Raw genomic sequence first — 12458 nt, forward strand, 5'->3', positions numbered from 1 at the left:
TGCGTCCCACTCGGGTCCCCGTGGGGAGCAAGGTGGGGGGAGCGGATGGGGCCGGCCGTTCCCTTCCCAACGGGGACCGGTGAGCAGAGACAAAGGCGGTGAAATATCAGTGCCCGGCTAAAGCGGCTCCGAGCCCCTTCGAGCCTTTAACTGGATCGTTACGGGATTATCCGCACCCTGAGCAGCCGCGGGGCGGGGGCCGCGGCCGCCCCGTCCCGTTACCGAGCGCCCCCGGGGACGGCGGCGGTGGGAGGCGACTCACGGAGCTGCCCGGGCTCGGCGGCGGCTGGAGCCGGGTCTGGGGGGAGAACGGATCGGCCGGCGGAGGGACCGTGAGCGGTACCGAGGCGGGCAGGGGAAGGGGGGCGCAGGGGCCGCCGTCTGTCGCGCTTCGGGGGCCGGCGGGGCACCCGCGGCTCGCTCCGCTCCCGCCTCCCCCTCGCCTTCCGCGGGGGGCGCAAAGTTTGTGCCCGCGGTGGGGGCAGCGCTGGGGTGCGGGGAGGCAGATCCGGGGGTATCTGGGCAGGATCGTGTGCCGAGAGCCCGAGGGGGCTGACACTGGGGTGCCCGGCGGGGGAGCGGGATTTGGGACGCGGGGCTGCGGGCAAGCGGGGTGTCGGGGGTGGGAAGGAGGCAGGGAAAGAAGGGGGGGGGGTCCTCTGTGCCTCCGCGCTGATGGGCTCAGCTTTATCCAGGGCTGTAATCCCCCTGCTCCTGTAATTAAAAACTCCGCATTACAAGGAAAACGGTGTGCAGGGAAATGTAATCAAGTCTGGAGGGGCTTAACCATCTGGTAAAGGTTAGGACCGGCACGGCGGGGGACGCGGCCGGGGGATTTGGCAGCAGCCGCGATCTGGGCTCCTCTTAATCTACCGCGGGTCCGAACGCAGCATCTGCGGGGTAATACCGGTGCCCCGGGCAGCGATCGGTCTTGCTGGATCTCCCCGTTAGGAGAGAAGGTGGTCCTCTCCTCAGGTGCGTCTAGCTCCGGTAAACAGGTTTTGCTGTGGCCCCGGGACCCGGATTGCAGCCCCTTGCGGGGGCCAGCAAAGAAAGGGTTAAGCCGCTGCCGATGGCCGCGGTTCGGCCCCGCAGCTCCGGGCAAGGCCCTCCTCCGCCGCCCCCGGGAGCCCTGAACTCTTTGAAAGTGGGAGAGGCAATGGAAGGCGAGGGCGGCGGCGCGGGTGCGACTCCTCGTTCCCGGGACCGCCGCGGGGCCATGGGGGCCGGAGCAGGCTCCGGGCCATGGGGGCAGCTCTTCCTCCGCTGCCTCCTCTTCCTCCTGTTGGCCGGACCCCCGGCGCGGGGGCAGCTGCGCTACGCCGTGCCCGAGGAGCTGGAGCACGGAGCCTTCGTGGCCAACCTGGGTGAGGACCTGGGGCTGGATGTGTCCACCCTGTCGGCGCGGAGGTTCCGCATCGTGTCACGGGCCGGGGCCAGGCAGCACCTGGAGGTGAACCTGGAGAACGGGATCCTCTTTGTGAACGAGCGCATTGACCGGGAGGAGGTGTGCGAGGCCGGGGGCACCTGCCTGCTCCACCTGCAGCTCCTCGTCGAGAGCCCACTGGAGCTCTACCGCGTCGAGGTGGAGGTGCTGGACATCAACGACCACGCACCCACCTTCCCTTGGCAGGAATATGTGCTGGAGGTGGCCGAGTCCGCCGTGCTCGGTGCCCGCTTCCCCCTGGAGAGCGCTCAGGATCCTGACGTGGGCACCAACTCTGTGCACACCTACCGCCTCAGCCCCAACGGCTTCTTCTCCCTGGAGGTGCAGACCCGCAGCGATGCCACCAAGTTTGCAGAACTGGTGCTGGAGCGTGCCCTGGACCGGGAGCAGCAACACGTGCACCGGGTGCTGCTCACCGCCCTCGACGGCGGCGTGCCCGAGCGCTCCGGCACGGCGCACATCCTCGTCACCGTGCTGGACTCCAACGACAACGTGCCTGCCTTCGACCAGCCCTCCTACGGCGTGAGCCTTCCTGAGGACGCTCCTGCTGGCACTCTGGTCATCCAGCTCAACGCCACTGACCTGGATGAGGGCCCCAACGGGGAGATTGAGTACTCCTTCAGCGGGCACGCACCGCCACGCGTCCGGGAGCTCTTCCACGTGGAGCCCCGGAGCGGGCAGGTGCTGCTGAAGGGCCGCCTGGACTATGAGCGGGCCAGCCTCCACGAGCTCTACGTGCAAGCCAAGGACCGCGGGCCCTCAGCTGTGGCCGTGCACTGCAGGGTGCTTGTGCACCTCCTTGATGTCAATGACAATGCGCCAGAGGTGACCCTCACCTCAGTGTCCACACCTGTGCTGGAGGATGCCCCCCCAGGCACTGTGATCGCTGTCATCAGTGTTCAGGACCGGGACTCTGGGGACAACGGCCGTGTGAGCTGTGAGGTCGGCCCCAATGTGCCATTCGAGCTCCGCTCCTCCTTCCGGAACTACTACACGCTGGTGACCACGCAGGTGCTGGACAGGGAGCTCGTGCCCGAGTACAACGTGAGCATCACGGCCCGGGACATGGGCTCGCCTGCCCTGCTGACCCGCAGCACCCTCACCATCCCCGTGTCTGACGTGAACGACAACGCCCCGCGCTTCCTCCAGCCCTCCTACAGCGTCTACGTGATGGAGAACAACGCGCCAGGAGCCTCCATCTGCTCTGTCAGCGCCTCAGACCCCGACTGCCAGCAAAACGCCTACCTGTCCTACTCCATAGCCGACGGGCACATCCATGGCATGCCCGTGGGCACCTACGTGTCCATCAACTCAGACAGCGGGCACATGTACGCCCTGCGCTCCCTCGACTACGAGCAGATCCGCAGCTTCCAGATCCAGGTGCAAGCGCAGGACGCGGGGTTTCCCCCCCTCAGTGCCAACGTCACCGTGCACATCTTTGTGCTGGACCAGAACGACAACGCCCCGGTCATCGTTTCCCCCCTGCCCCGCAATGGCTCCGTTGCCACCGAGCTGGTGCCGCGCTCGGCCAGGCCCGGCTACCTCGTGGGCACGGTGTCGGCGGTGGATGCGGACGCGGGGCTGAACTCTCGCCTCTCCTACCAGCTCCTCCAGGCTACCGACTTCACCCTCTTCAGCGTGGCGCCCGACACGGGCGAGCTGCGCACGCTGCGCTCCTTTCTGGAGCAGGATGCCAGCCGGCAGCAGCTGGTGGTGCAGGTGCGGGACGGGGGGCAGCCAGCCCTCTCCGCCACCGTGTCCCTCCTGCTTTCGGTGGTAGAGACCATGCCCCAGACTCTCTCCGACTTCAGCGAGTTCAGCCTCCCTCCGGAGGCCTCCTCATCCTCCCCGCTCACCCTCTACCTCCTTGTTTCCCTGGGCTCCATCTCCTTCACCTTCCTCCTCGCCATCCTCATTCTCACAGCCATTCGCTGCCGCGGCGAGCGGCGTTCCCGCCAGGGGGACAGCTGCTCGCCGCCTCGCTGCCACTGCTGCCCCGGGTCCAGACCCTCCCCTGATGGCCTGAAGACTTCCAACCTGACGGCGCAGCCCCCTGCAGGGACCGCGGCTGGCACCTGCCTTGATGTGCCCGCGGGCGGCCCCCCAGGCTACTGCTACAAGGTCTGCCTTGGTCCTGAGTCTGCTCAGAGCGACTTCATGTTCCTCAAACCCTGCAGCCCCCCCCGGAACAACGAGAAGGATCCCGGGAAGCGGTCCCGGCCAGAGCAGCATCTCCAGGTCTCCAAAGAGGTAACCCAACGCCCAGCAGGGCTTAGCAGCACTCCGCAGGTCCCCCCAGCCCCCTCCCTCAGCCTCTGCCACGAGGGAAGCCAGGCACGGCTTCTCCCAGAGAACAACCGGAGCCTTTGATCAGTGCGGGAATTAGGAGCCGTCAGGCAGCGGGATCTCCACCGAGCTTCCCGACGGGTCTAATTACCGGGGGAGCGCCGGGCTCGGCTGAGGCGAGAGGAAATCCCTTCTCACCGTCTTTTGTACCCATTAGAGGCAACAGAGATGCTCCAGTGCCCTGGGGGCGGTGGGATAGTGGGGGTGGCTTCTCCTCGGTATGGGTAAACAATTCACACTGGGACAGCGGGAGCATCGCTGCTGCTCTGCTGCCCCTGTGCTGGCAGGGCCCGCAGTGTCCCGGGCCTGGCTGCTGCTCTGCACCAGGCAGGGAGTGGGGTCTGCGGGGCAGGATTTTGATGTCAACATTTGTTAGGTATTGAAATGAGGAATGTCTAATTTTCCCGATGAAAGACTCTCCAAAACACGATTACAAGCATGGAGAGTGATGAGGCGTCTAATCCACTTACGTCTGACTTTTAATAAACCAGCCCTTCCGAGGAGAGCCCAGGACTCTGTGCCAAGAGAGTCTCTCCAAGTGTCTCCTTGCACCCCTGGACTCTCTTCCCTAATACTTAATTAGATTTTCCTGCAGCTTTTGCAACCCTCCTGGGACATCAAGCACACAGCTGATTTCTGCATCTCTCACCATTAAGTACCTCAGACCTGGCCTAAGTAAACATTGCACATGCAAAAAATGCGTTTGAAAATTGGCAGGAATAGGAGAACCACCTGTCTCTCCCCAGAATGACAGACTTAAAACCCCCAAAGGCAGAGGACAAGCCCAGAACCACCTCAATATTTCAGGAGGGTGAGGAAGGTCCAGAAGGGAACAGGCTGATTCCATGCTGTCTCAGTCTCCCCAGATCAGGAATGTGCTGTTTGATTCTCCACAAAGAACACAGGGAAAGTGGAGATGTGGTCCTGCATCCCTGCCTGCTGAAGCTTTGTGCTGGCAGAGCTGGGTTTTTTGACAGAGGCTCCCAATAACCCACCCTTGCTCTTCCCTGTGTTTTCCAGGCCAAGCAGCCCAACATGGACTGGCTGCCTCCGAGCACGCAGAGACCTGCCCTGAAAAGGTACCAAATCCAGCCCTGGGGAACAGAGGGAGCAGGTGGAAGGGGGATATGGGAATGGGGAGGTTATGTCCCACACAGCTTTGAACCAGTCTCTTTCTTTAGCTCCCAGAGCCTGGAAGATGTGGGGGAAATCCGTAGAGCCCTCCAGAAGGAGCACGAGAGGCTGTGCACACTGGTGACCCCTGTCTCTGGTTAGTATTGGGGTACTGGGGCTGGCAAGAACAGACCCTCTGGTCACTTTTGGAGGTGCAGTGAGGGTATCACACCCCTGTTCCTCGCAGTGGTGAAGTTTTGTGGGCGGAAGGGGTGTCCAGGCACCAGGATGGAGGTTGGTGACACAGGACTCACATCCTGGGATGTGGATGTGACCTGAGCCAATCTTTCACTTATCTTTTCTCCAGAGTTTCAGAAGGCTTCAGCAGGCCCCAACAGCATCTGGACACCCCACTACAGCCCCTTGTACCCAGCCCTGGATTATCAGCACAACGTTTATATCCCTGGCACCCCCACTCTGCTTTCCAGCAAGGATGGGCCCCACTTCCCAGGCCGGGAGAACAAAAACAGCTTCTCCACCTTTGGCAAGAGGAAGAAGATGACAACTTACTGTGACATGCATGACAGTGTGGTTATCAACAACGACCTGAAGTAGCCTGGATGGCTCTACCCTCAGAATCTTCTGCATTATTTCAGCTGCCAGGTCCACCCACAGCACACACCTCCATGTATGGACCACTCAAGACTTTATGGAGATGCTAGGAGAGTGGCTCAACAGAGCATGTGGGAAGGATTTAAGGAGCAAGAGACTGAAAATTACAGGGATTGGGGGGTGGTGGCAGGGGCAATTTCTCCCATCTCATCTTGCAGAGCTGTGCTGGCAGCAGGTGCTGTTTGAGGTCCATATGGCCAGATTTAAGCAAATCTGCCTTGAGTTTACCCATTCCCATGTCCCCTTAGGGACCATTCATCTCTGTAAACTTTGTCACTTCTTTGTCTTGTCTGGCTGTGTGAATGTACTGAGCTGCATGCTTGTATCTCTGTCCCACTAGGCATGGAAAGTGTGTGCAGGCCAGGCCTGGTTCAGCCAAGCCTGACCTCACCCACTGGGGCAGTGACCATTGCTCTGTCCCTGAGGTCCAGCAGGATGTGTTGCATGTCCAGAGCAGCAATTGGTGTCTGTTTTCTCTGGGAAGTGAGTGCAAACCCCCCAGCCTTCATGAGTGCTTCTCTTCCAGCCCTGACCCAACACTTGCAGGGCTGGACAGAGCCCAGCTCCAGGGCAGAGCCAGCCTTGCTCGGGAGCAGCACAGGCACACATGGACTGCATGGCCAGAGGGGCTGCCAGCTTCAGCACCTGAGAGATGCACGAGGAGAGGCCCTGCTGGGCAGCTCTCTAGCCCAAGGCAACATCATCTGAATGAAAAACACTTTCCAACCTTTGGAGTGACCCCAGCACAGGTCTCTTCCCTCCAGCCCCTGCCTTCACTCGGGTCTCTGTGCTCCCCAAGTCCCGAATGCCTGAGGAACCCCTGCTCTGGTGCACTGGGGGCCCCACCTGCACAGGACAAACCTCTCCAAGTGTGCCCTGTTTCTCTTTCAGAACCTTTAGCTGGCAGTCAGGAGCCCTCAAGGGCAGGACTCCAGCCCCAGCACAGTCTCTCCCCTGCCTTGTGCACCCTGCACCTGTCCACCAGTCTGTCTGCCATCACTGCCAATTGCTCTGGTCATGGGACAGTTCATTTTAAATCCATCTGTGCAGAACATGACAGCTCTTTCTAAACTGAGTTTGTTTCACTCTGTCTGATTTGTACCAATAAATTGTATTTTAATATCTCACCCTGGCTTCTGGCTGTCCCTGTGTTCCACACAACAGCAGGGATTGCTGTGCAGCTCCTGGAGCAGCACTCCCAGCTCCAGGAAATATGTCTGTCCTTCTGACTTCTGGAGCAGAGAGCTCATTTTATGCCTAGAGCTCATTTTATTCACTTCACATGTATTCTGGGGGCTCAAGGCCCCCTTCTCTCCTTCCCTGGACTCAGGAGCACTTTGGGGTCATGGCCAGAAGGAGCTGGAGATGTTCCACAGCTCCTTGCTCAGTGCTCCAGCTCGGGCAGGGGAAGATTTGCACCGTGGTTGGGGCAGCCATGAGCTGCTGGGAGAGGGGCTGGATGTGGCACTAATAGCAGAACAACTCGTGGTTGTTACAGTGATTTCTCTGCTTAATTTACCCTTTTCCCTGGATAGGCACCCACAGCTTCCCTCACGGGCCACAGAGATAACCTGGACCTGTGCCAGGTGTAGGGGCAGCTCCCTGGGGATAGGCAAGCCTGTATCTGTTGGTGGGATGTCTCTTGGCTTGATGTGGGAGCACTTGGCCTCCAGATGAAGTCCTGAGGTGACCAAACCATGGCTGTCCTTCCCACACCCTGAACTTGCTGGTGGCTGGCTCGGGGAGGCTGCAATGCGGCTTTTGGGATTAACCCAGAAAAGTCCTTGTCTGCAAGGGGCAATGAGCCCTTCAGTGGAAGCAGGGCCAGGGAGCTCTCAAAGGGGCCTCGTGGGAGCCAAGGGCCCGGGAGGACAAAGCTTTGGACATGAAAGGGACCTGGCTGCTGCTGGTGACTTCAGTCCCAGCTCACATCTGCCTGGCTGCGGGTAGATGAAATATTCCCTGTCCCAATTAGATAGTAGGATGAAGGATTTTCTGCTGCCAAGTGCATTCTTCAAGGGTCTCCAGAGAGCGTTAAGGGTAAAAAAGAACCCCAAACAGCTACCCTGAGACCTGTGCACAGTATTAGCCTGTTCCACTGCTTCAAAAGAACAAGGGAATTATGTAAAGTGATACAATAAGATTAATAACAGCCTCAAGAAGTAATAAAAGCATCAAACGGACCTGAGTCCCTGCAGGGCAGCAAGCCTCTCCCCCTGCTGGATTAACCCTGGCAGTGTCTCTGCTGCATTTCCAGGTGGTGCTGGTCAGCACTGGGAGAGGACTGGAGCCGCCCAGCTGCTCACTGTGCTCACACAGCAAAAGCACCAGCACAGCCTGTGCTCCATGGCATCCAAGGGCTCAATGAGCACATGGAACTGGTGTTTTGTATCAGATTCCCTGGTGTGGCTTCCCTAAGGGAAAATGATCTCAAAGCTGACCCCTCAAAACCCACAGGTGTTTGAAAGTTGCATTTTGCATCTCTCTTTGGAAAATCATGGGGGTCAAGGAACCAAGGGGACAGGTTTACCACCTCCCCTGTCACTCTCCAGAGTATTTTATTGGCATTTTTTAATCCCTGCTACCAAGGCTCACTGGTGCCCACTGAATTGCCTCCATGCCCTGTCCATTACTCCTGACCATGATACACAAACACACACACACACAAACACACACACACAAACACACACACACACACACACACACACACACACACACACATCTGTACTTCTTCCTGGCCCCCAGGTCTGCATGTTCAGTTCAGGCACCTCCCAAAAGGGGTTTGAGCAGCACAGCACCCAGCCCACACCTCAACACCCCACCTTCCCCCAAAATCTGCCTTTGCTCAGTTGAAGGAAAACCTGCACTGACAAGAGCTCAGTTTCAGTCTTTCATTTCAGTCACCATATTGATGAAAAGGACAATAAAAAGGGACATGCTTTAGGGCAGAGAGGACTTGCATAAATCTAATTCAGCCACACTACTATCCCTCTTCAAAGGGCATGTCTGGTCAGAATCGTCCATCTAATAGATGAGATCTCCTTTGAAGATCTCCCACAGGGACAGGGTTTCATTAAAAATGCAAGGTCTTTGCCCTACAACTAGTTATTTTTACAACTCTCCCTGTGCTAACACTCCTGAGCATTAGCTGGTTTCTGTAGCCTGGTAATGCACTGGGCATGAGAGCTCCTTTGGAGATCTGCTCAGCAGAACTCTCTCTGGATGCCTCTCTCACATGTTCCAGCTCTCTCAGAGATCCAGAGGCAAATTTGGCTTTCAGGGACCCACCAGCCAGCTTGAGATTTGCTTGTAGGACAGTGGGAAAGCTGCCATGTGGTGCAGTTGGCTGCAAAATGCTTCAGGCCATGCAAGGCAGGCACACAGCACTTCTGGGCACCAGCACAAACAGGGGTTTGTGCTCTTGCTGCTGCTGAGTAGACTGCTCAGATGGAAACATCACTTGTACCTCTGAAATGACTTGAAAATGGGTCCCAGAGAGACAAAACGAATCCAGAGGTAGAGAGAAAAGAGGCCAGAGGGAAAGACCCAGAGGGGCTGATGCTCAGTTCTGCTCCCATCTGCCACACACAGAATTGAGAAGCAGCCAGCAAATTCCCCAAAAAGCCTCAGCATGGACACAGCACTCTGCACGCAGCTGGGTCAGGCTGCCTACAGCCATGGGTGCAGGTGGGTCTCACTCCCAGAGGTATTGGCAGGACAGAGCCAAAATTCATGAGAATCTGTGCATGGACCTTGGATCCAGCCCAATCTGCGGCACATCACTAATTGGATCCTCCAAAGATGCTATTCCTCTCCTCTCCTCTCCTCTCCTCTCCTCTCCTCTCCTCTCCTCTCCTCTCCTCTCCTCTCCTCTCCTCTCCTCTCCTCTCCTCCATGCCTTAATTTACTCAAGACTGGCCAGATCCATTCAGATTTCTTTTCAAATTCCCTCTTAAATGTCCCCCTGAACCCACCAGCAGAGCAGCCTGTTCCTGGCTAGATCCCTTCCTCCTGTTTCCTTTTTGATCTTGGTAAATGTTGTGTAGAAATAAATATTCTTTAGCTTCTGTCACAATAACTTAGCCTGTGCCACGCTGAAAAACGTCTGCATGATTGTCACATGCTGATTTTCTCTGCTCCTTTGCACCTTTTCCTTTTTCTCTGCTCTGAAAACATCAGTTGCCAACTCCTCCACAGAGATCAGATGGAAGAGCAGGCCAGGGCTGGGGGAAGCTTTTGCTTCCCAGTTAGCCTATAATGTATTTTCAGTTTAAGTGGTGGAAATGTCACTGGCTCTGTTTTGCAGCATTCACTCAAGTGGAATTAATGCTTCTTGTTAGTGATAATATGACTTAATCAGCTTAATTACTTTGAGACAGAAGTAGACACCTTTGTGTATTGAATAACTTATGACACACTGGACCAAAAAGCACGAATGAAGGCTTTGAAAATAAATTAAATATGACCCCTAGTGCAGCCTGCACTTTGACTAATGATTCTTCCCCCATGAAATTCAATGACTTACAAATCTTACATTTGAATAAATGATGCATTTTTGCATGTTTTAAACAATAGCAGTGATTTTTATTTCAGTATTCAGGATTCAGAGTGCTCCTCCAGCGCCAGCAAGCAAGGCAAACAAGCTCATGTTAAACGGATTGAAAAATAAAACATTTGTGCAGTCAACTATCAGAAATACATTCAGAGGATCTGCAGGCATTCCTGATGAGATATTTATTTTAATTCATTGCTAGGAATATCTGCAACAACAGGTGAAAAAAACTGCATCAGAAGAAATTGAGAGAGAACAAAGATTCCCAGAAGGTTCACTAAGGTCTTCACATCCAATCTGTCCATTTCAATAATGCCCACAAGAGAAAATATCATTAAATAGCTCCAGAAGTCTCTTATCACACATTTTGCCTGCATAGAAAATAAATCACACAAAGGAAATAGAAGAAGGAAAAGCAACCATCAATCAGGAAAATTATTATGAACATTTGCAGGATTTCTGACAGGCCAAAATGCAGAGAGTCTCTGATAGCAGGCTGCATGGGAAATAGAAAAATTGGGGTTAAACTGTTACACGAACCCAGAGAAAAGATGAGCTGTCTGAATTTGTTCTGTTCTATTGCAGTGAGTCACCCAATTTCTGTGTCCAAATTTTCCTCTAAAAAGCACTGGAGTTCAGCATGGTGCAGACAATAACACATACAGAGATTCTTTCAGCCCAAGTTTATCTGAAATTCAGAGGTTAGCTTCGACTGTGACATCACAGGGGAGCCTCACTGGTTTGATGAGTTTACTTTTAAGTCCATGTCCGTATTTCTTGGTATTTTAGCTGACAGGAATTTTTTTCATACTGCTGAGGGTGAAGGCTGGGGACTCTAGGATTAATTTATTGCTGTCTTGCTCTGCAGTTGTTCAGTCTCTATTGACTAAATCTCCAAAGCTCCCCAGAGTGCAGATGGAACATATCCACACAGGGATCTAAATGTAAGGAGTTTAATCTGAGGTTGAATCCCACCTGTAGGATTCCATCTTGTCCCCACTTTCCTTCTTGATCCTTCTTTAATATCATTTAGAGGAGACATGCCCAGCACCCCTCTGACATTAGCTTTTTATCAGAGACCAGAGGAAAAGATTTACCATTTGAGCATCTTCTAACAGACCAAACTTCAGGAATGTAATCCTGCAATTAGTTCCTAAAAGTAAAAATTTATCTTTTTTCTGTTTCTAGGAAATGCAATGTTATAATCCACTTGCTTACCTAAACCACCTCTTTGTCTTAATCTGTCCCTGCAAAACAGTGTGACAGCTGCCCCAGAATGTAAGGAGATCACCAAAAGGATGAGCATCTGGGGCTGAATCCCTTCCCTTTGTTCCCCAAGTGTTCTCTTGGCTCATTTTGCCACATGGCATGAACCATTTAACCCCTCGATGCCCATCAGATATCACACACCCTGATGGTTGTGCTCCTTTGGTATCTGAACAGCCTCCAGCACACTCCACCTGTCACTGCAGGACCCTCCCTCTGGCCTTTTTTCTGCCTCTTTTTGGGTCCAAATTTCATATTTGCTGTAGCTCCCCATGCATTTCTACCAAATCTGACCCTGCTTTGACAGGAGCCTGACCCAATCACTTCCAGGTATCCCAGTTTTGCTCTGCTTTTTCTGTGTATCCTTAAAGATTTGGCTGCAAACTCCCAAATCTCCAGTGAGATGGTGCCCCCTCCGTGTTACCCACGTGAGGCACAGCTCCACCAGCACCCAGCTGGGACAGGACCATCCATCTGCTGTGCTTGTGCCTCCTGAGACCAGCTGTGCCCAGCCTTGTGGTGTCCAAAATCCACATAGGGAATCTCAGGGACCAGCAAGACACTCCCAGTCTTGCAAGGGAGGAGCTAGAAGTTCATTCCTTCTCCTCCTCTCTTGGAGATGGGCAGACAAATCACACACTCTGTTTGTTTTTTTTTTTTTAAATGTTATCTCTTCATTAAAATGACCAAAAAATGAATTTAAAACTTAGATGTGAGCTGCAGGGATATTCACAGCACACAGTGGGGACCCTCGTGCCACCCCCCCAAGCCCTCCTGCCTGGTTGCTGAAGGTATTAGGAAGGAAGACCACTCTGGGAGCCATTTCTGAAGAGCTGGATTCTGTTGGCATGGAGAATTTTTTTTTTCCATAAAGAAAAAACAGCCTCTATATGCAAATGGGAAATGGAGATGGAGTGGGAAATAAGCCCAGCAAAAAATCATGGAAGTTTTTGCTGCCTGCAAGTGGAATTCAACTGAAAAGGGGGGGAGGGAGAAGGAAGGAAATTGAAAGAGCCTCCTCTCTGCACAGATTGCATTGCTGGAGAAGCTCTGAGTGTTGCA

General features: G+C 54.7%; 1 protein-coding gene across 1 annotated transcript; it reads left to right on the forward strand.

The window, feature by feature from the left end:
* Positions 1 to 1219: 1219 nt before the first annotated feature.
* LOC128944614 (protocadherin-10-like) lies at positions 1220 to 6633 on the forward strand. The gene is made up of 4 exons (XM_054287958.1): positions 1220 to 3697; positions 4814 to 4872; positions 4975 to 5063; positions 5274 to 6633. Exons 1-4 carry the CDS (start codon positions 1220 to 1222, stop codon positions 5519 to 5521), a joined length of 2874 nt encoding a protein of 957 aa, XP_054143933.1. The 3' UTR covers positions 5522 to 6633.
* The last annotated feature ends 5825 nt before the right edge of the window (positions 6634 to 12458 follow it).

The sequence above is a fragment of the Melozone crissalis genome, unplaced genomic scaffold (assembly GCF_028551555.1).
Source record: "Melozone crissalis strain CALT ecotype California unplaced genomic scaffold, PUWL_Pcris_2 ptg000061l_1, whole genome shotgun sequence".
Lineage (NCBI taxonomy): Eukaryota > Metazoa > Chordata > Aves > Passeriformes > Passerellidae > Melozone > Melozone crissalis.

Coding starts and splice junctions, on each gene's coding strand:
- LOC128944614 (XM_054287958.1), top strand. CDS start 1,220: ATGGGGGCCGGAGCAGGCTCCGGGCCATGGGGGCAGCTCTTCCTCCGC. Junction 3,698..4,813: donor ATCTCCAGGTCTCCAAAGAG/GTAACCCAACGC, acceptor TGTGTTTTCCAG/GCCAAGCAGCCCAACATGGA. Junction 4,873..4,974: donor CAGAGACCTGCCCTGAAAAG/GTACCAAATCCA, acceptor CTCTTTCTTTAG/CTCCCAGAGCCTGGAAGATG.